Source organism: Pagrus major, chromosome 7 (assembly GCF_040436345.1).
Source record: "Pagrus major chromosome 7, Pma_NU_1.0".
NCBI classification, from domain to species: Eukaryota; Metazoa; Chordata; class Actinopteri; order Spariformes; family Sparidae; genus Pagrus; species Pagrus major.
Window position 1 is genome coordinate 19,102,427 of NC_133221.1, and position 23,845 is coordinate 19,126,271.

At 45.3% G+C, this 23,845-nt stretch overlaps 1 protein-coding gene across 4 annotated transcripts in view; it reads left to right on the forward strand.

Moving 5' to 3' along the window:
* Positions 1–23,845, forward strand: part of rerea (arginine-glutamic acid dipeptide (RE) repeats a) — a 135,085-nt gene that overhangs the window by 51,233 nt on the left and 60,007 nt on the right. For all 4 annotated transcript variants that reach the window (XM_073469457.1, XM_073469453.1, XM_073469455.1 and 1 more), the window contains 2 exons: positions 4,849–5,353; positions 14,399–14,469. In XM_073469457.1, the coding sequence (XP_073325558.1) occupies positions 4,993–5,353; positions 14,399–14,469 (432 nt within the window). In that variant the 5' untranslated portion in view covers positions 4,849–4,992. The remainder of the gene's footprint in view (positions 1–4,848; positions 5,354–14,398; positions 14,470–23,845) is intronic.

Sequence of the window (23,845 nt, forward strand, 5' to 3'; positions counted from 1 at the left end):
TTCATTCAACACCCACTGTTGGAGGTTTTTTTTTCTTCCCCCAGTAAATCTCTTTTTACTACATACATCTGATTGAGAAAATGTCATGTAACTCATATCCTCCTCCCCTCGCTAGAGCCCCGTTCATTTTATAGAGATAAATGTTTGAAGATACATATGTGATACAGATACTTTTTAGTACAAATCAGGCTTGAATGTGTCCCCAGTGCGTATTTACACCCCTCCTGACCCTGGCTTTCCATTACAACAGCATAATTCACCAAAAAATTGAATTGTCACTGCCTCTCCAGAGGTGAAAGACACTAGAAATCCTTTGGAATCAGGCACTTTATTCACATAGCCCATAGATTTACAGGAAAACTCAATTAAGAGCCACATTCATGATAGCGCTGCCTACCACCACATAGCTCACATTCTCCTGCCTCTCTTATCAATGACACATTGCTAAAGGTCCTTTTTTCACTGGCCCGCTCACGATTACATTTCTCGAGAGTGCCTCATTTAGAGGAAAGGCGAAGGGTGACAATGGACAACCCTGGCATTTTCCCTCAGGAGCCGTGTCTAAACACGATGCCTCGCGCAAAGCAGTCAGAGCCACCGAAATGGCCTTCAGCTTTGCTCCAGCCTCACAAACGTGGCACACTGAGAGGTACCGTGTCTTGAAGTAGCTGGTATTAGGCTGTGAAATGAAGTCCTGCTCACAGGCCCTGCAGATAATGGACATCTTGGGTTGTGGAGCAGCCCCCTCAGGGCCGTTTGGAGCTCTCACGGAGAGCACACAAACAGGGACTAGAGTAGGATTTAGGTTTCTTTTAGAGATGGAGTAGAGGCTTAGACCCTGCGGAGCACACGGTCTGATCCTCTGTGGCTATGGACTGTTGGACAGAGAATATGTTTGACTTAGTGGCTATCGGTTTATATTACAAAAAAAAGAAAGTAATGGATGCTATTGTTGGCCCGGGGGAGATTCTGTAAATTGTCTAAATGGTTTTAGACAGTGATAGTTTATTGTTGCACACTGTCATTGTGCATGAGAATCTGCTCTTGTGCAGCAGCATTTTGCCTTTTTACCATGGGAGTCTCTAGGCAGGTTTAAATGTTGATGTTGGAAAGCCCCAAGCTATCTTTTCTCGAGCATGGCTTTTACCTACTAAACTAACCCCGGATGCCAGCTAAAAATAGAGCCTTTGTGAGCACGGCTTGAGCAGAGGGGGAAAAAAAGATGTGGTTACTCATCAGTGAATTGAAAAACAAGTGGAGCAGACAAGTGTCTTTGCCCTGCCAACGTGAACTAAAACAGAGAGGGCCTCGGAGAATAAAGGAAGCCATGATTGCACCAGGTAAGACAAAGCAGGCAGGGTGCAGAGACCACAGAGAATCCCTTTATGAAGTGGCCTACCCCTTGCCTCCAGCTGAGCCTTTCATTGTGCTGTTGTTTCTAGGGGGGCTTGGATGGCAGCTTAGATTAGATGGCACTGAGTAATGGATTGAAGCTGACGAAAACCTGCTGCAGCTCAACATCACCGCAGCGAGGATCCGTGCACTGCTGAGGATCTGGCTGGTTTATTCGGATCAATTTGAGTTGCCCTCATTGTTAATAACCCTGTGTATATTCATGCTAACATTGTTCTCCTCTAATCTGTATTCATGCGAGTATTTCATTCAATCCCTTTGCAAAGCCGGCCCTAAATCCTTGCCAATCACATTTTGCTACTTCATAATTCTCCAATTGAATATGCCATGAATGACTTTTCAGCCTCTCTCCCAAAACTGAGTGGATCACTGTGATGCTTATATTGTTGTTAGATTCTGGTTTGCATTTAAATGTAGACATATTCCTGGTTTCTCCATTATTTCTTCTATGAGAAGCCGTGTGAATAAATGTCCAGTTTTTTGCAAATTCATAATCCAAGATAATCAATTACTTAAAATTTGGCAGGATTAAAAAGACACCCTACGGCTGTATAGGTACTGAAGCGAAGCGTGATGATTTGGGTGTTTATCCTTAGACAGGTTTTGATTAAAACTACAGAGATGAGCATGGATTTGGGTAAATGTGGGAGTGATTGGAATGAATAAAACATGGCTTTTTAAAAGGCTGTTCTGGAGAGAGGAAGAGAGAGGGAGAGGGCGAACGAAAAAAAGCTGTGTTTAGTAACAAGAACCTGCTGTGTGGCCATTGTGGGGGATGATGTGTTAATCGAGCCACAAACTGTGTGGTTTTTCAGGCCAGAGGTCTCATTTAAACAGGCACGGAAAAGAGAAATGTATTTGGGCGGGGGCCCCGCTGGCTGCTAGCCCTTGACTCCATCGAAGTAATGTAAATGGTGGATTAGGTGACGTTGGCTGGGACCCCCTCAACCCCTTCTCCAGCCACTGCCCCCTCCTTCTCTTTTCCATTAAGACAGCTGGTATCTTTCAAAGGGTCCCGGCCCAGTGATTGATGTGTAATAGCTCCAAGCCTCACCTGCCCCCTCACGGTGTTATTCATCGGCCAGGCAGCCAGCGCTGCTTTCTACTAAGCACTTTGTTTCCCCGATAGTGGGTGGAGAGCCTTTCTCTCTCACTTTCTCTCTCTCACTCTCTTCCCTGTCAGCCATCAATACATTATGGCTTTTTCTTTCCACAGTGTTACTACTTCGCTTCACTGTGACTCACTGCTTTTTACTCACTCAGTTCGTTCAACTTCACACTGCTCCTTTATCTGCATCAAACAACAGCGACTGATGGGCAACAATAGACTCTTGAACACATTGTTAATTGACCCAATAAAAGAACAGCTGAATATGAGCATGATCATTTTCTTTTGCTGTGAGTGTTAATAAGAACAATTATGTTAACGTAAGCAAGGAAATTGGAGATACAAGATGTGGAATAAGTGTATCCAGATGCAAACTAACAGCACCTAGATTGTAAAGATACTTATAGCAGCTTATAGAGGCCCACAACATCAAAGGAGAATGGGCCAGCCCTCCATTTGCAACAGTTCAGGGTCGTCGCTGGTTTCAGTGGAAGAGGCTTATGTTACTGATTAGAGGAGAGAAGAGGTGCTTAGCTCATACACAGATTCTGGCAGCTCCCAGGATTAAAGCTGTGCTATCAAATGCTACCTTCATCAATGTTTTCATGTTTCTCACACCTCCAAGACATGCTGCTGGATATGGACACAAGCGGGGGCACAGTATGTATTTTGGCACACCGATGGAGGTGTGTATCCTTCGCGCGGCACGCATGCGCGTTCAATCTCTCCGGAGCCCTTTGCCGTCCTGCGTGTGCACTAATGTGTTCTGTGTGTGTATGTGTGTGTGTATGCTGGCAGCCCAGTGGTCGCCGTGGTAACTCATCATTAGGTGATTAATGGGGCTGTGACGAGGCTGCGGTTTAATCAGGCCCGGTGTTTGTGTAGAAGCCGACGACAAGAGCAGCTGCCCTGTCAGTTGGTGTCTGCTCACGAGATGACAGCACCCGCTGCTGAGGAGCGCCATTGTCAAACGCGCTTCATTGTGTATTTGTGTGTGTGTGTGTGTGTGTGTGTGCGCGCCTTTCTTCCACCTTCCTCTTTCCTTCTATTCTTATCCTCACACTCTCTCAATAAACCTGCGTCCGCTCGCAGCCACGCTGTATAATTTTACCTCAAAGCTGGGTCTACTTTACCTGGCTCAATCTGTACCTCTCCCTCCTCCCGCTCCCACTTTGCCATCACAACCATGGTAACGCGGGTGCTGATTGCGTGGTCTGATCCCTCTGGGGGCTGTAATAACTATTTCTAGTTAATTTGTTGTGGTGGGGGTGGAGGGGGCAAACACTGGCAGTAAATGAGAAGTCTCCTTTTGTAGGCGCAGTGTGTAGAGCAGTGTAGTGCAGACAGCGTGCCGCTTAAGCTTTGCCCACTTTGCTGTTTATGGAGGATTTCATTATGGCATGAGAAAGCGGTAGCTGAGTTCCTTTTTTGAGTGAAAGACGATAGCTGAAAATGGCAGTGGACTCGGCATGGCAAATGACTGGCTCAGCCTCTCTCCTCTCCCTTCTCTTACCCAGTGGATTGCTGTGTTCTTCCCTCCAGAGCTGTCACTTCACATTAACACAGCGGTGACTGTCAGCCGGGGCAGAGGGTTGGGGTGGGGTGCAGTCCAGTGAACCAGAGTCGACACACACACACACACACACACACACACACACACACACGCACACGTACTAAGACACACACAGATGAGTAAGAATTGAGCCTGGTGTCATCACAGATGGTCTGCAGAGGAGTTAGCCAGTTAACTCTGTCATTGAGCTTCACGCTGTGTCTCTCCCGTGGCATTGCAAAAGACAAGCAGCGTCTTGTGCTGAAAAAGCCCCTCGACACATTATCTCTGAGGAATTCTATTGGTTGAGTGCCTCATCCTCAATGCAGCACCACCTTCTTTATGCTTATTCAGTTATGACTTCCCTTTAGCTTATTGTGTTACAATACTGTACACGCAGCACTTCTTTCTGCTTGTCTCGCTCTCTTTTTTTCCCCGTTCTTTTACACTTTAATAACTCTGTTTTACTGCCTCTCTGAAAGCATGGAAATATGTTTGAGCAGGAAGCTGGAAGGTTCTGTTCTTTGATAAAGCTACACAGTGCTCTCCAGAGTATACATGGTTGTGGAGGGGAGTGCCAACAATTACTGTGATGTTGAGAAGAGTCAGCACAGCTGTCTGATCTCTAGGAACTAATCTTGTATTTCTCAACCACAAAAGATCTCTTCCAGCACAAAACAACCCTTTATGTTTAGTAAATGTATCATCTGCACTGAAAGAATAATAGTTATTGACCTGGGTTATGCTAATTGTCCTTCTTCTCTCTCATCTGCAGCTTTTCTGAAACACTGGGGTTGTTGGTGTGGCCAAATTTTCCCTGGATTTGACTGGTAAATTCAGAAGACTGAAGCCCAGGCTCACAGTCTACCTTTCACGGAGGCCCAGCCGTGAGAGGACTGAGGAAGGCACGTGGCGGATCATGACGGCCGACAAAGAGAAGGAGAGGGAGAAAGAGCGGGACAGAGACAGAGACAGGGATCGGGACAAGAGAGAGGCCGGTAAGTCCCGGCGACAAGACGGGGGCGACCGTGAGAGCGAGAGCTCCCGGCCCCGACGCAGCTGTACGCTGGAGGGCGGAGCCAAGAACTATGCAGAGAGCGAGCACAGCGAAGACGAGGACAACGACAATGGCAGCACAGGCGGGGGCAGCGGCACGGCCGAGGAGGCTGGCAAGAAGGGCAAAAAGAAGACGCCGAAGAAGAAGTCTCGCTACGAGCGCACAGAGAACGGAGAAATCACGTCCTTCATCACGGAAGACGATGTTGTTTACAGACCCGGAGGTAAGCCACGTTATTACTCATCTAATTGTGTCTCTCTTTATCAATTTCCAAGTTAAGTGATTAGCCTGGGAACCAGACGAATCTGCCAAGCTCATGTTTTATTTGCTCTGGCAGGTGAGTTTGGCTCCGCTCCTGTTCAGACAGATTCCCACCCAACCTGGCCTGTTTTGGGCCAGTCACAACTAATAATCTAACAGGGTTCTAGATTTGAAAAGTTACACCCCACATCTTTCGCTGCTCTGATTGGTCAGAGGTCTGTCCAATTGCACCCAGAGGCATTTTGGTCTGCCCCCCTTGATATCTAAAAATGAATTGAGAGGGACCAAACTAATGTATGGCTAGATAATTGTAGTCACACCTTCTTAACATCACATTCTCTTGTTTACTTATACCCTGAATAAGCTTGTTTGAAACACTTGAATGAATCATTGATTGATTTCTGGGTTATTGCGTCACAAACATCATCTCTGTTGCAAAAAGATGCTGAGGGATTGAATATTCTCTAAGGCAGCAACTCCCTAAGAGCAGAAGTACTCCCTCAGGTGAGAGACCCGATGCATCATACAATCAATTCCAAGTTGACCCACTCCGTGCTTTGTCTTGGTCTAAGTCAATAAAGCAAAGTGGTGCTTCAGTAGATGATGTGATAGTGACAACAGCCATGATAATGATTTCATCCCGACACCATCTGACTCTCTGAAAGTATGCTATCTCCTCTCAGGCCAAAAGTCACTCCAGTTTCCTGGAGAGATGTTTGAGCTGCGGTGCGATGGCTTTATTATGTCATTTGAATGAGGCTAAAAAGGGAACCAACCTTTTCCGCAGCTGTAAACATGGCCTCTCTTTCACCTGCTGTTTATAAATTGGTTGCATTAGAGGAGGGAATGTCAGCACTCACTGTCAGAAGGAAGCCAGGCTATGCTAGCCATGTGTGTGTGCAGTCTGCTCTCGCTCGGCTTCCTCTCAGTGCCTTGCAACTAAATCATTGCCGCCATGTCTTTTCGTTTATCTAGCAGCTAGCAAAAGGTCAAGTAGTAGTGGGGGTGAGGGTGGAGAGGTGGCTTGTACTGCTCGGGGGCTTAATGTGAAGACGCTGGAAATTATAGCCAGTGTGTTAGGTAGTCTCCAACTACCTACCCATACACACACATCCAACACACAGCCCTTCTTCTTTCTTTCTTTTCAACTACTAAAGAGACGACTTCAAGTAGCTGCAGTGAAACAGCCAGACCTCCCCATCCTACACTCTCAGTCTAGCTGCGTAATCTTGTTGGCTAAATTATCTCTGTGCTGGTATCAGTGGAGGTCCTCAAGCAAGCAGTCACACTGAACCCAATCCTTGTTGTTGTTCACACTCTATTTCTGTCTCTCTAATGCTCTGCAGCGGACTCCATTCAAGCCTTTTTTGCTCCGCATTTCATGTTTAATAGAGAGAGCCCCAGCGCTTTGTCTCACAGTTAACCATGCGGAGCGAGGGGGGGGGGTGGAGAGGAAGAGAGAGGGGTTAAAAAAAACGGAAGCAGTCAGTCACATCAATGAAACATTCAAAAGGCATATAAACAAAGTCGACCGTCTCAGTGGATTAGCCCCGCCGAATATTTATATTTCCACATCCGAGCGAACAGCGCAGCCAGGGTCTGGCTGATGGGGAATATTTATGTTTCCTGTCTTCTCTTTCAATTATCTTGACAGGTCTAGAACAGCCTGGGTGTCACAACCTGCTCCCACCTCATAGACTGGTGCTGTTAGATTGGTTTAGATAAGGGATGAGCCAGGATTGGGTAGTAGTGGCTCCAGCACCGGTACACTAGTTTGTAATTTACCTCCTATTGTCAACATGGAAGATCCTCCACCTCAGCAACTGACCTCCTGCTGTCTCCTCTGCTTATTGTTCAAGTGATAAGCCCTGTGTGTGTGTAGTGCATGTTTTCCTCCTCCTGCTCGGTCATTGGTAGCAGCCTTCTTGCAATCAGATTTGATGTGTGCAGCTTAGGCAGGCACAAAGCCTGCAATGGATTATGCTTTACTAAATGTTAAATCCCTTTATAGCCGTCTAGTGACACACAATATGTAAAACTGACCACCCTCGGAGAGGGATTTGCACCGCCCCAGAAATGTTGAGAGGGAAAAAGCCGGTGTTGGAAAACGGGGCAGAAACCGAAAGAAATTCCCAACCAAAACACTGTTTTGATTGCTTTTGTCACAGGGCGCTTTAGAAACATACAGGCCCATGTCATCACATAAGAAATAACAGGTAAGCTAGTATTGAAACGGTCTGCACACTCCCAATCTCCAGCCACCCTCCAATCTCTCTGCTTAGCCTTTCTATCCCTTGAAGATGGGTTCAGGCGGCTTAGTGCACATCGATTGGATTGGGAAGGGTAGGATAGGTGGGCCCGCAGCTAAATCTAGCTTTGCTGCTGTTTTAAAAAGGATGGAGGAGTGTGTCTGCGGCGGTGGCCGGGGGACTGTGTCCTGGGTCATTTGTATGGTCGGCTGCTGGGGCGAACAGCCCAATGCAGTCCAAGCAGACATACCAAATCGATCTGTGCCCCGTGGCTGAGCTCTCACCACTTCCTCAGGCCTTGCCAGACACCTCCAGAGCCTGTTCTCTACACTCATCCACCCCCCCACCACCCCAGATTATAGATCCTCTCTCTGGAGATTATACACACTGCCATGGGGGGATCAATAGGAGACACCCTAGAAGCTCGGACACACACAAAAAACATGTCGGTACACACACACACACATACACAGCAAACTGATAACCAGTATTAGCGCACTCTCAGAAGAGTACTGTAACACATATACATGCACACACTTATACAAGGCATGCTTTTAACAGTCATAGACCCAGCCTCTATCTACGACAAGCACACTCCTGCAACACACACAAAGCCTGTCCAAGTTGCTCATCCCCTCTTTCCACTGCAGCAGGACTCTGCTTGGTGCTGCAGGTGGCTGGCGACCACAGCACTTCTCCTTCCTCCCCAACTGACTGGCTGTTGAAAATGGAGAGAGCTAATGGAAACCACCCACCACCCACTTCTTTTGCCCTTCTACCTTAGTTTATTAGACATGAGACAAGTCACACAACATGGGTGCCACAGCCACACAAGCACTAATGGACTTGATTAAATTTAGTAATTTCTTCTTAGAAGGTGATGCTTTGTGTAGTGAGTGCAGTGTGTAACACAGAGAGATTGCAGGCTAGTCTGACAAAAAAACACCTTGTGTGTATGAGTGTTGGGGGAGTTGTTGATGTGGACAGCTGGCGCTTCTTGCCGCAGCCACCACAGAACCCTGGGGAGTGTATGTGTATGTGTGTGTGTCATGTGCACACCCAGTAAGCTATGCAGCAGGAGTATGCCTGACACACATGTAGAGCTGGATAACCAGCCCTTCCTCCCCCTTTCTTTAAAGTCAGGACCAACTGTTGGCAGTCACACAAACTGACATGTTGCAAGGGCTTCAGTTTTTCTTTCTGCAATATATGTCAACTGTAATTTTCTTCACTCTGTATATAACGTTTTTTGCCATTGGTGCTAATGATGCAAAAATATCAGTATCAGTGCAAATACTGACATTTCTTAACCACATTCACTGCAATTTATAACTTTTCTATTTTTATAAAAATATAAAATATTATTCCACTAAGGCTGTCCTACCAGGACAGGAGTTGTGGGGACTTGGCTGTTCCTTTTTAGCTGCATTAATACATCAAATCTTTGGATATTGTTAGATTATTTCATTTGGAGTTTTTAAAAAATGACCTGAACTTCATTCATTAATTCAAAAGTGAATTCTGTAAATCCTAAATGCTAATCGTTTTTGTGCAACTGAAGTTCCTTTTTTTTTTTCAGATTTAATAGTAAGAATAAAGTAGATTATAATTCATAGGACACTCACCTTCAGTGCCAGTTAAAATGAATATCCTACCTAAGCTATTATATGTACTCCAGTCTCTTTCAATCAGTGTTCCTTAAAGCAAATTCATAGCCTCATATGATCTTCAGAGCCATTTGGGAATAGCAGAAAACCAAGAATAAAACTCAGAACACTTCAAGTGTCTGAAAGTGAGGGGAGAATGGCTTCACCAAATCTAAACGAATAATTTATGAAGCTCAACTCCAACCCCTGGCCTGTTGGTATAAACCTGACTATGAATCTTAGATGGAAAGAAATTGAAAGAGGTGAACAGGGTTATCATCACTTAAAGGCATAATGGCAATGTGTACAGTTAAAGATTTAAAGCCAAAGTATGATCTCTTACAATGATTTTTATATATACTTTGAGTTAAGAGACTACAAAAGAGATGAGGTTTGAACCAGATAAAAATGTAGATAATGCGACTGGGGTGACTGGATTAATGCAAACAGAATGTGCCTCGGGTCATTGCTGCTTTCTACTAAGCATCGGAGGAAGCGGGGGCGGGGGTGGGGGTGGGATCAATGCGATGAAGAATGGGTTCAAATGTGTGAGACACAATGTACATCCATGAACTCACCAGTATGGAGGGAGTTCTGTTCATCATCACTTTTTCACAACACCCAAAATGCAAAGCAGGCCAGTTGATGCTGACCACTGGCATATTTTCTGGAATTGCAGACAGATAAGGCTATATATGGAAAATGTTAATGTGGTTGTTAAAAATATTTTGGCCTGTGATGTATTTTTGAAATATAGGTTTTACTGCTTGCAAGTATAAATAAAGTGGCTGGAAATTTTCCAAGATATTTTTGTTTTGGGTGAGCTGACACACCTTTTGAAAGTTAGAGAGAATAAATAGGACACCGACTAAATGAAGCCTAATTAAAATATATTTGTGTCGATGCTGATATGCTATTTAGTTCTTTATAAGAAAAATAATTGCTTCATAGAAGAGCAAGACGTCAAATTGTTTTCACTATGGGTCCTCTTGAGAAGCCGGTATAATGCGGTTCAGTCAGTGTTGGATTGGTTATTCTAGAGCCAAGACACCGTAGGCTAGAGGGCGATTAGCATAGCACATCCTCTCCGCTACAAAGGCTAGCTGTCGATCAGTTAGCGGTTTCCAGTGAAGCTAACATGAGGGACAAGCCCTTGGAGTCATCTCATATTGAAACATAGCAGTGTGAATCTGTAGCCTGTCGCTTACTGAACAGATCTATTTTTAAAAAGCCCTCTCTGCTCTCCCATCTCTCCCCACGCTGGAGACTCTGGGAAAAGGGCTTTTTAGTGAAATCCAACCACCTGCCGACTGCTAAATGAGAAAGCGTGGGCTAGCCGAGAGGGAAAGGAGAGGAGGAGGAGGGAGGGGGGGTGTTGTCAAAGAGCCTCTGTTCTCCCCTAGGAGCTCAGTCAGCTGTAGGCCTGCCCTATTGTAGAGAGCTGATGGTATCGCTTGCCAGGTATTTCCCACTGCCTTTCCAGTGAGAAGAAGGGAGAGTTGTTGGGCTTGTGGACGAGGATAGAGGAAGGAAAGTCAGGGCAGAATCCATGTGCCTCCAGGCCACGACTGCCTGTTACCCCGCCCGTTGGGATGACCCAGCAGGAAGTGGCACAAGGCAACCATGGTCATCAGCTGGTTTCCCTTGCAGAGGCTCTGTGGTCGGTGGTGGATCAGTAATAACACCAGTCTCCCTCTTTCTCCCAAGCTCTGTCTTTCTTGGCCCTCCAGTCCCCTCACACCCCTGCAGTTCCATTATTGCATTCCTCGTGCTATTTAATTTTAGGATCAGTAGACTCAAGGGGGTAGCTTCGCTAAAGCAGCGGACTACTCTGCCGTGTGTGTGCGTTTGTGTGCCGAGCACCATGTTTTAACAATGCAGGTGCGTCCTGACTCATGGCTAACACTCACCACCTGCGAGCACAGCTTAAACAAACGCTCCTCTTGATTTAATAAGCCCGCCTTGTATCTTAAAATATGCTCACATTCTTGCTTTGTTTAGCTGATCTCATTCCGCAGCACCAACCACCACTTCCCCCCATCGCTGTTTACAAAACATTGGCGTATATGCCTGTGTTCACAATGTGACTTTTCCCATTGTTGGCTGCTGGTAAAAGAAGCTGATATTATCTAAGAACTCCCTCCCCTCCCCTCCCCTCCGCTGAAATCCTGCAGCAAATTAAACAGCATCTTATTTGCTTGATACAGAGCTAGTGGGACACGGCTCTTTTGCTGAGGCTAGGTGTGTTTTAGATTAGACATGCTTGGCAGCCGTAAGAGAATGGCTGGCTGAACAATGAGCTACAGCTCAGAAAATTGCTGTGTGTGTGTGTGTGTGTCGGGAGGTTATAACAATGAATATTCCAGTGCTTGAACTCTGCAGCGACAATGTTCAGGATCAGGTTTCAGTGAAGTTGCTCAGGTCTGAGGAGCTGCCCTCTGCAGCTTCGTGATTATCTCCCCATGTCGAAATATTGAACTTTTCTCCTGCTCTCTGTCTGTCCGGGCGGAGTGGCGGTCGGCAGTGGATTGTAGGGCGGAGGCGAGTGGAAGAAGCTAAACTCACGGCTGCCGAGGGAGTGAGAGCTCTCTACTACAAAGGCCCTGCTGTGGTTCTCCCTCCTACAGAGAGGGCTACATCCATCCAACGAGCACACACTTCAACCCTTAAAAAAGCTGCCCATCCCCCCCCCCCTCTTCCGTGGACCCCCACCACAGCTAAACCCTCTCATCCCTCCCCTTTTCCACTTCTCCACTTGAGCGAGGAGACCCACTTCCAAATGCACAAAATGGCAGGAATGTTTAACAAGCCAGGCAGACCCTGGAGGAACCGTGTGGCCCGCTTCGACGAGCCCCTTCCCCGCCCCTCCTCCTCCACAATCCCAACCAACCTCCCTGAGCTCCGTAGCCTCCTTTTTTTTCGTTCAAAAGCCAGCAGCGTTAACTCGGTTTTAACTTTCACACTCATTGAGATTCGTGTTATAGTCGCTTTCAGAGAAATGCCCTTGAGGTAGCAGACTTTTAGTGCCCAGGATGAATTCAAAATGTGCTTTTGACGTTCGAAGAATAGACTCGCTTGCTGTCTGCAAATGATTAAACTAGATCCCTGTCTATTTTTTTTTTTGCACCACCTATCTTTTTCACTCTGCCCGTCTGTTCTTTATGCCTGTTGATGTGCTCTGGGGTGTAGACACGGAGATCTGGCCTCTCTAAATGAATGTGCCGACGAGGTGAAGGGACACTAAACCCTAATTCCCCCGATTTGACTCCTCCGAAACATGTCATCTCATTCAGATTAGTCTCTTTTGTTCTCTGCCCTCCCCCCACTCCCTCCCTCCTGCTCTCTCCTCCTCCTCGTCCTCTCTAGCCGCTTCTCTCCCAACACTCACACTCACACTGTGTTGCTTGCAGATCACACAATAGCACTGATGGATATTTTCATTCATGTTATCTTGTAAATGACTTCCAGGGTTGGCGTAGAGGAGGGAGAGGGGAAAAGCGAGAAGAGGGCAGTAGTGAGAGAGATATAATGCGTCACTCAGAGCCAGCGAGGGCGATAAACTCCCCCCCTCCCTCCTTCTCTCCCCTTAGAACAGCTCATTCAGCCCACAGCAGATAACAAGCCCACCCTGGGGTTACACACACACACACACACACGCACACACACATACAGCCTCTCAAAAAACAAAGCCCATGATGTCACAGGCGCACTCGTACACACCAGCCCCTCTACAAATGGTATCTTGGGTGTCAGAGCCATTTAATATCTTTGCCACCCCTCTTTTCCTCTGCAAGCGGTAAGATAAACCACAGCCAGATCGATAACTCTGTTGACACAAACAAATAAATAACAGATGATGGCAGTGTCAGTCACTGAGAAAGGAAAAGCCAGCCGCACATCTTTTGTTTGGGGGAAAGTGTGGCTTTTTGCAAAGGACAGCTCAGCATGTGTTCTTGGTGAAATGAGCACCAGCAGTGTGTGTTGTCAGTAAAAATCTTACCTACAGTAAGAGGTTAGCTTTAAAAAAACAAAAAAGAACAAGGCATACAGAGCTGCAAGTTGTTGTCCGTCGTCATGGCCTCGTGAATGTGTTAATGTTAGCAAGAGTGCTACGCTCTGTTGCACCCAACGTTAGGCAAAACCAGCCCTGGGAGCAGTCAGGTGGCTTGTTCAATTGCTTACTGAGCAATCTGATGAAAGGTCAATTTTCAGCATGTGCAATCTTTTTTTTTCCCCGATCAATTAAATGTCCGTGTTTTTTGATTGCTGTCTTTTACAGGTAATTATTTAACCAAAATAGATCTGATTTTCTTCCTCCTGTTTCTTGGTGAACGGGCAACTATTATGTTAATTAGACGTCTGTGAATTCAAATCTCGTTTTCTCTCATAATTCTAACCCTTGGCTGTTTCTGGAAAGTACTGTGCCAAGCTTAGCAGTAACCATTAGCCATGCCCCCCGCCTCCCCTCCGCCTCCTCCTCCTTTTCTTCTCCACAGAAGTGGCTGTGTGTTTTTGTCCTCTGCAGCGTGAATGTTTTTGTTAAGGAGATGAGGGTTCACGACCTGGCCATACCACCAGTCACATCCAATTTAACAGCGCAGCCAGGCCAGGGCCACCTCCTCACACTCGATGTGAGAGGGCTGCTTTTAACACTCGTGAGGGTTATGTAATTTGGCAACATTTTAAATCATGAATGAGAGGACGGAGAGGGAGGAGTAGGAAGCTAACCCAAAGCTAACTGGACATGTAGAGGTGCATTGACAGAAGTTGTCATTTCTCAGGAAGGAGTTGCAGGGATGTCTGGGGGGTTGGAATGGGGTTAAAGCCAGTATTGCTCACTGGTGTATAAATGGAGTGGAACAATAACATAATTCCCCTTGGGCGTAATGTTTGCTTTGGAAAGGCAACCTTGTAGCGCTCCAAAAGTCCTTAATCCTATTACTCGCATTCCAATTGAATTTGACTCAAGGAGAAAAATGTCTTTTCAGCAGAGGTAACAGCACGCAAATAATATATTACTGAGTCTGGCTGCATAAAAACATGAAAGCTCTGAGAAGTGTGAACATCTTCTTTCCAACTTAGTTCATTTTTTTTCTTTTCTCTCACTTGCAGATTGTGTGTACATTGAAAGTCGTCGGCCCAACACTCCCTACTTCATTTGTAGCATTCAGGATTTCAAGCTGGTGAGTAGCTTTTTTTTTTTTTCACTTCCTGTCTGTCCTGTTTCATGTACTCGTGTCCTCACACTGACCCTGGCGTTCACTGCTAATCCACCCACCCATCCTGTGAGTCCCAAGGCTGGAAAACAACACCACTGTTGTTCTAGTGCGCAAAAGTGCCCGAAGCAATCAGGGATAGGATAGTTTGTGCACCATAATTAGGGGATATGGGTGCAGAGTTGCACATTTTTGTTGTTGATGAGAATTGAATACAAATCCTGGTTAAATACGATTTATAATTGGTTTGTTTGCTGAGGTTTGTTTTTAAAGGGTCATTTGGCAAAATAAAAATCCCTCTGACAATCAGGGTTTAATATTAACCACCTTTGCGATCCACTGGCAGTGCAATAATGCTTGTAATGGAAATAAAGATGTTTGTCGATGCACTTAATTGATTTAATGAAGGAGGCCTTCACCAGTTTTCAATTGATTTTTTTTTACAACCTAATGTGGCCAAATTGCCTCTTTTGCTGAATAAAGAAAGAAATTAGTTTTTAATTTGCTGCTGAGAACGGCTGATTCATCAGGCTCGGACGGCTTAGTGAAGTGGTTTCTCTGCAACGGGACACCTAAAATGTTTCTCACACACACACACACACACACACACACACACACAATTACCTTTTCCCACAATGCATTCCCTGTTTGCTAAAGGGGAAGTTGAATCTGATTTTAAATACTTTGCTGCACTGTACATGTGTTTTCTTTTGACAAATTTGCTAGTCAAAATTCACCAAATGAGAACTCATCGTTCAAGCCTGAAATCCTTTATGCAACTGAAGGTGACCGTTTTTAATTGTGTTCCAACTGCTGGGAACACATTTCTGTGCAGGTTTGCAGTAATGTGGCTGCCATTTGATGTCCAAAGACTCCTGGAATATGTAATCGATGGGTGTGTGTTGCCAAACGAAGCAGCATCTAACCCTGCTGGAGCGAGTATAGCCTGTCTTCTAACAGATTGGTTGTCTAAGCAGAGCGCAGAGGGCGGCCAGGCCCCAGGGGGCCAAAGTAATGGCTGCCAACAGCCAGGGTGATGATGGGAGGTCAGCTCAGAGGCCACACACACCACTTTTGAAAAAGGTGGAATAGCGTGTGTATGTATATATGTGTGTGTGTGTGTGTGTGTGTGTGTGTGTGTGCGCATTTGAGTGTGTAGGCACATTTGTTTCATGTGTGAATACTTCTGTGTGCGAGGGGCAGTTGTTGTGTAGACAGGGTTTTAAGGTGAGCTGCAGGCCTTGCAGCGGGGAGGACAGCCAGGCCCCACAGCAGCAGGGCTTTAATCGGATTGCTGTTGGAGAGTGCTGAGGACGGCAGGAAGCCCTCCTCGTGCACGCACATGCGCACACACACCCTGCTTGCACAAAAACCCACGCACCTGCACCTTGATTAAGAGCGCCAGAAGAGGTCTGGGGCAGACAGAGGTAATTGTCCAGGGAGAGAGAGAATACTGGCTCCATTAGCTGACCCCTCTCTCTCCCTCTCTTTCCTCTCCCTCTCTCTCTCTCGGTGTCTCTCGCTCTCTGTTGCTCCCTCCCCCCATCCATCTGTAATTAATGAACAGCCATCTGCATGCCTGTATGTGTTTGAGCAGACTGTACCCTTGTCCTCCTATGTTAAAACAACAAGCCCCGCTGGCTCTCTAAACAAGTACAACGTTTTTCAATGAGCTCACTTTGTCGCCGGGCTACGAATCACAAAAGACTGGCACTACGCTAGCTACATCTAAAACTGGTAATTTCTATTTACTCGACCAGGACTAAATCCTCTTTTAGGATGATAGCTGATTTACTTTGTAATTGCACACGTTGGTTTGAACAGTCTAGCTGGCCAACCCTCGATTCTACACCGTCACCCTGCTCTGAAAACTGGGGCACATTATTGTGCCTTTGGGAGAAAAAACACGTTCAGACGCTCATTCTGCTCTTTGTGGACAGCGTAATCTCATTTCCGTCTCTTGCCACAATATATTGAAAAGGAGAGACAACAGGCTACTTGAGATCCACGTAGACGTCAACTCATTCTCATCCCTCCCCTCCTCTGCCTCTAACCCCCCATTTTTTCTTGCCGCACAAATTATCGATCAACCCCCCTCTGAGCGGGGGAACCGGGCTTTGGAGGCGCAGCAGAGGGGGAGGAAATTTCATTGGTCCTGAACCAAACAACCTCATCAATATTGCCCCCTCACGCACCCCTTCTCCTCTTTCCTGTCTCTCTCTCTCCTCCCTCAGTCTTTAGGCTGTAACGGTCTCACTCATGTACTTTATCTAATGACCTGTGAATCCAATTAGTGGTGTGTAGAAATCCTGAATGCAGCCATCAATCTCTCCTGCGTGGGGAAGAACAAGGATTGAAACCCGCCTCTGTGTGTCGTTATATCTTTCTCTGCGTCGTGATGATTCTGAGACCGGTCTTGTTGCATGTGTGCATGCTTCCTTGTTGCTTGCACTCATGCACACACACAGTCATTTAGCAATAACATGCACAAAAAAGAAAATCCATTCTGCACCATTATTGGGGTCATTTTTGACTTGGAGGACAATCATTTTCCCCCCCGAGTTTGTTTACTCAACAGTGGCAGCAGCTGTGGGTGCCCACTATAACCTCTGTGACATATTGATCCAGCCATATAGATTTCAGCCTCCTCCTGCCTTTCTCCTAAAATGTCTGCCCAGATACAGAGGTGACCAGTAGGAGGCCATTTTAACCGTGAGAGCTATGAAACACAAGCAAGACTCGAAATGGAGCCACTATTAGATATTGTTATGAAAATAGCGGAAGATGTCATAACATTATCGAATAATCTGCAGATTACTTTCACAATTAATCATTTAAAAATCATTGAAAATTTGATCATCACAATTTCCCAGAGCCCAAAATAACATCTTCAAATTGCCTCTTTTGTTCAGCCAACAGTCCAAAACCTGAAGACTCTTTATTTACGGTCATAAATACAAAGAAAAATGGTTAGGGTTAGGAAATCCTTATATTCAAGGAGACTTTTTGGCTTGAAAAATGATTAAAAGGATTCATCAATTACCAAAACAATTGTCAATTTATTTTCTTTCACTTAGGTGGCCAACAGTCCTCCAGTTTGTTTTCCCCAAAGAGTTGGTCTCAGTTTACACCCGGTGCCATGACCTTGTAATGTGTTTACAATCTATATTTAATGAGTAATGCAGTGAGCCTACCGACTGTAGACATATCAGTTTGTGTGTGTGTGTGTGTGTGTGTGTGTGTGTGTGTGTGTGTGTGTGTGTGTGTGTGTGTGTGTGTGTACAATTTGTTAATCATCATGTTTATGTTCCTGTGATGCAACTTTTGTTATCATCATGCAGTTTGTGCACATATTTATCTGGTTCAACACCACACATGCACACTCAGACCTCTGTGAGTTTCCTGTTGTTGAGACTTGAGCACGTAAGACAATAAGCCATCTGACAGCGACTGAGCACTGAACAATCTGCAGCCCTATCTGCCCATTGACCCTGGCTTCACCCATCCATCCTGCTTTCTTACCTCGATTGTCTCCTCTGTCTCCATTTCTCTCCCACTCACTCTCTGCACCTCATTCCCCTCCCTCAACCCCACTCCTCTTTATCTGCTGTCACTCACTTCCCTCCCTCCCTCCCTCCTCCCTCCTCCCTCCTCCTCCCATCCCATGTTCTAGTCATTGTGTCCATGTCCTCGACGCTCATTGACCCCCCCCCACCCCACCCCCACCCCGTACCTCTCTCTCTGCTTGTATCTAACCTCATTTGGTGTTATTGGCCAAGTCAGCTGTGTTACATCCTCCCTCCCTCCCTTCCTTCCCCAGATCCCTCTCTCTTACTCCCTCTGCTTTCTCCCAGCATCCCTGTCTCCCTCCCTCTTTCGCTAATGGAGTGATTGCCGCGTTTTTCCCTCCGGGAACGCGGGATTGAGGAGCCCAGTACACCAACACACACCCACATGCAGCCTCTCTCTCACTGTTAGCCACACACGCACACACACATCTCTACTCCTGGATCTCCCTGCTTATGGACATTTAATTAGATGCCATGTACAATGCAATTATCTTGCCAGGAGTCCAGCTCATATGTTGCAGCCCTGATCAGCTTAAAAGGATGAGGGATTTTCTTTGTCATAGAACCAGTGTACTGTGTGTGTATCCGTGTCTGTGTGTTTTGTGTGTGTGTGTGCTGTATTGGTTTTTTTTTTTTGTGCCTCTCATCTTGGCATCAGTTTATAGACACAGTGTTAGGTTATAGTCATCTCAAGGTTGAGTATGCTCGGTTTCCTCTGTGGAGATGTGTGCAAGCAAATCTGTGATACGATTTATCATTCACACGTGTGTCCAGTGAAAACACGCTGTGACAGCGTGCGTTTATCAAAAATGTCCACATGTGCACACCCTACGTGTGTGTTATTGAGAGTAATCGATCTAATTAATGAGATGTGTAAAAATAAAAGGTGTGCCTGGAAAGGGAAACAAAATGACTATAAACATTAGCTTTTATTGATTGGTGTTTGGCCTCGTATCTTACATGCTTGATTTGTGTATGCTGGGTTTGTATGACCTCTGGATACCTAGGTCTGCAACTTATGATTATTTTTATTATCGATCAATCTGCCGATTATTTTCAAGGTAAATCATTTATTCTATAAAATGTCTACAAATTGCTTTTCTTTGTCCAACCGACAGTCCAAAACCTAAAGACTCTTTATTTACCGTCATAAATACAAGGAAAAGCAGCAAATACTCACATTGAATAAGCTGGAACCAGCAAATGTTTGACATTTTTCCTTGAAAAAAATGACGATTGAACAATTATCAAAATAGTTGGGAATTAATTTTCTTTTAATTGAATAATTCATTAATTGACTAATCTTTGCAGCTCTATTGGCTCATTATCAAGGGCACACATGGTAATTATCAAAGCTGTCCAATATTGGATTTTTGGGACCGATGCCGATATTAGGGGGGAAAAAAATTACCAAATAGTATATTGGTCGATATCAACACATTTTTGTAAATGACCCCTCAAATGATGTGGATATGTAATGGAGGCAATATATTTTATGGTTTAACAATAAACTTAATTGTCTAAGTAACCAGTACATTTCTCTGGGAATTTTTTAATCAGAAATCATCCCAAGCTTCTTTTTCTGCATCATGATCTCCCAAAAACAGTTTTCATATCACATATTAGACAATTTGTGCACAAATAACAAATTAACTGTGATTGGCCAATATCCACTGATAATATTATAGTAAATTGTTTGGACTGAAATCAGCAGTGTCCTCATCACTTGTATTGTTAGTGTATCCTAGCTGTGGGATCTTACCATATATACTCTCTTAAGTGGCAAATTAAGCATAAATGATATTAAACTGTCTTTCATAATGAATGTCAGCTCTGCACTTATCTATTTCCTTTATTAGCTGCCATTATAATTTGTAACACCTTTGTTTTTTTGGTTCGTTTTAACTACAAATAGCATGTGTGATTATCAGATGCTCACTCAGCCATGCGACAGGTGAACTTTTCTGGTGTTTGTATAAAATCCCCTCATTTCTTTTTGCTTGATTTGATTGATGGAATTAGAAAGCCAAAACACTTAATTAGCAGGTAGCTTGAAACTGATAAAAATGACAATTATTCTTGTGTAGTTTTCTACATTTTTCACTTAGCATGGCAACAAAGCACAACTATTTATATAATAGAAAACAAAGACTGTGGATGTGCTGTCATGTTTTTAATTATGCACAAAATAACATCCAGATTTAAAACGCCACAGAAAAAAATTTCCAGGCAGTAATTTATCTAGCTTCTTCTTCTGTGGTTAAGAGTTTTTAAATATGATCCAGACCTAAAACAATGGTGCAAAAATTAAAATCCCACAAAGTTCACATTATATTATCAACCAGGACTAATTCACTGCCCATGTGTGGTTACATGTGTATTCAACATGCCTGTTTGTGTTGGATAGATACAGCAGCATAGCTTTCCCAGTTGTCGTGTAAACAGCATGTGTACACCTCCACTGCACACACAAACCCACACACAGACACACAGAATGGTAATAGTATCTCACACAACTGTTTCCTGATGGTTTTAGCTGGTGCTTATCTTACAGCCTTGGAAAATGCCACATATTCAAAGCCCATAATTAAAAATGTTTGATAAAGATGCAAATATATGTGCATAAATACGCATGCTTAACATGAGCAGTTATTAGGTTTTCTGTGGAGCCTGAGTACAGTCCTAATGGAATCCAAAATGCAGAGAATTAGCTTAACAATGAGATCCACTAGCTAATTAGCTTGCGGCTAGCTTGTCTGCGCATATTCAGATCCATGCAAAAAAGACGGGGGGAAAAAATCACTTAATATACAATGTGGCATTGGTAAGTGGAGTTCCCTGCCATCCCTCTGATCCCTCCTCAGATTTTTATATAAAGCTACAGTGTCACAGTGACTCTAGATGTATGCAGCAGTCGATGAAAGGAAGATTGTCAAGATTGTAATGCAGAACCTGTGTGGGTCTTTTTCGCCAAAAAGTCTCTGATTGGCGCTGAGCCATCGAGATGGTGGTAAGAGGTTGACTAGACAGGCATCACTCGTCTCTTGTCACTGCCTGGAAGGCTAACTTCCCTCTTTTTATCTCCCCGTTTCTCCCTTCGCGAAACACCCTCCACCCCACCCCCATCGAACATTTTGAAATGCAATTATGGATCAGTGAGCACCGCCATCAGTCGCACTTCTTGTTAATATTTATCGAGTGGAGCAGCAGCCGCTGCCATCTCTTGAGAGAGGGGCGCTACCCTCATTAGGGGCAATTTTGTATGTGTGCCTGCGCGTGTGTGTGCGTGTGTGTGTGTGTGATGCTCAGCTCTTCCTTTCATTCCACGGTCCACTCAGCTGCTGTAAGCGAACTGGTCCATTTCACAGACATGAACATGTGGAGGTGCAGCCTTTCACTGGTGTGTGTGTGTGTGTGTGTGTGTGTGTGTGTGTGTGTGTGTGTGTGTGTGTGTGTGTGTGTGTGTGTGTGTGTGTGTGTGTGTGTGTGTGTGTGTGTGTGTGTGTGTGTGTGTGTGTGTGTGTGTGTGTGTGTGTGTGTGTGTGGGGCGCCGTCTTAAGTGTCTGCTTGTCTCTGTGCTCTCTGTGAGGAAGCAGCTTTGACAAGGGCATCTCGGCGTCTATAGACATGGCCGGCCAGCCGAGCCTGCTGCAAGCTGTTTGATTGAAGCATTCTGCCTGTAATGTTCCCCATTGAGTAGCAGCCTTAAAGCAATAGAACCGCAGCACAACAGCTACTAAACCGTGAATGGCCATTCTTTGTCACTTACCTACAAAAGGAAAACAGACCACAAATTGCTGCTGACATTATATTTCTTAACTGCGGTAGGCTGGAGCAGGTTAACACGAAGTGGAATAATGTTTTTGATTTGAACAAACTAATTCTGCTCAGATTACCTGCTTTTATTTGACAAATAGCCCCCCTCCCCTCTCCTCCCTCACAGCTGGCTGTGACCAGACCCTGTGAGCAAAGGATTTTATACTGCTGCTTTGGCAGTATCGGGTGACTTTCCCCATTGTGACCGTTTTGATTAATGCTCCTCTATGAGGAGGTATGCACCCCACCAATCCTGCCCTCCCCTCTCATTCCCTCCCTCCTCCGCTGTCTCCGCACACTTGAAATTTCACTGAGGTGAAGCTATTAATGCCGTTCTTTGGAGTAACATTAGGTCATTTAGCTGAGGTGTCGGGGTCACTAGCTGCAGCAGCTGCTGTTTCTTTGCAAGCATGTTTCTTAAGCAGACACAATCTGCAGGTCTGACAAGTGCGAGTCCTCCTCTGGTGTCAGTTTGCTAGCTCTGTGCATTTCTCAAATCAGATGGAGACAGGCACGCATCTCTCAGACAGCTACACAGCTCTGTCTCTCTTTGGGGAGGCAGGTGAGATTGATTGTCCACACGAGCGCAGCGATGAATAAATACAGCAATACAAATGGCATGGTTGAGATAACAGCACAGTTCAGACTCAGCGAGTGCAGGAGGCTGTATTCAGCTCTGCTCGTGGGTATAAAACCAAACCTATCCAAGCCTCCCCTTGGCTCCTCGCTTCCTCTCTCCCTCATATCGCCCTCTTTTCATCTTTTTGGACAGATAACACTTTTTTTCTCTCACCCTCACTGCCCTCCCTGTGCATTAGCTAAATGCTGCTATGGAAACTAGTTGTTCAGCCAATAGGATGATCTCTTTCTCTAGGATAGAAGACGGGCGGGGAGGGAAGTAGAGACAGACTGAAATCAAAATGGGGTTTTGTGTGCGTGTGTGTGTGTGCGTGTGTGTGTGTGTGTGTGTTTTTATGAGTGGTGATTACCTTCCCAGATGGAGAGGGTGCAGCCTCTGGACAGTGGGGGTTGGTTGGGCTGAAGGGCCAGGCCAGCGGCCACAGCATTTTCATAAGACTCTTTAAAAGCTCAATCAATAGCCACCTCTTTGACCCACCACTGCTAAATTATTCAACAGTGAAGCCTTTTGCCCACTCTTCTCCCTTGGAGTTTCATTAGTTGAGTTTACTTTCACCGGCTTGGCTGTATCTCTCTCTCACTTGCACACACACACATACACACAGATGCATGCAAATTTGTCACGTCATTTTTCAGCGACAGCTGACATTTGAGCCCTGCATATATATCCAAGTGCTAATTTCACCCCTTGTTGCTGAGTTGTTGAAATATTCAGCGGCTCCTCTGACACTTTTTTTTCTTCCTGGCACATCACAAGTGAAAATGTCTCCTCTGATGTCTTCACTAACATCTGAAGCAAATTCACTGCGCTCCGGCTCGCAGCACTACACTTTATCTTTAAAGCAGGAGAGCAAACAGACAGTGCTATCGTCTTTGGCACCGGCTTTGATGAGAAAGTGGGAAAACAAATGTAGCAAAGACGCAGAGAAAGGCAGGTAGAAACTGACACTCTTGCAGGACTTTCAACCAGGTCGTTGTGTATGAATTTAATGACAGGGCCTGTTTCATTACCTGACCAGGTCTTCCTGTTCAAATGAAAACAGTCCACTCCTCCATAGGGGGTCGACTCTTAATTAGAGGGTGATGGGTCCTTTGAAGTAGGCTAATGTTTGTAGCGTCTCACAATCTCTGGAGCTGCATGTGAGTCCCTTCATTTTGTCTCTGCTGATATTAAATATCTCAAATAGTATCTGTTAGCAGTACAGTATTTGGAGGAGATTGTATTGTCTTTGCTGGCCACCCAGCGCCGAGTGTCGTAACCAGACACTAAACACATTTGCGTGGATTGGTCAAGCTTTAATTGGATTGGCCTCTGCTCT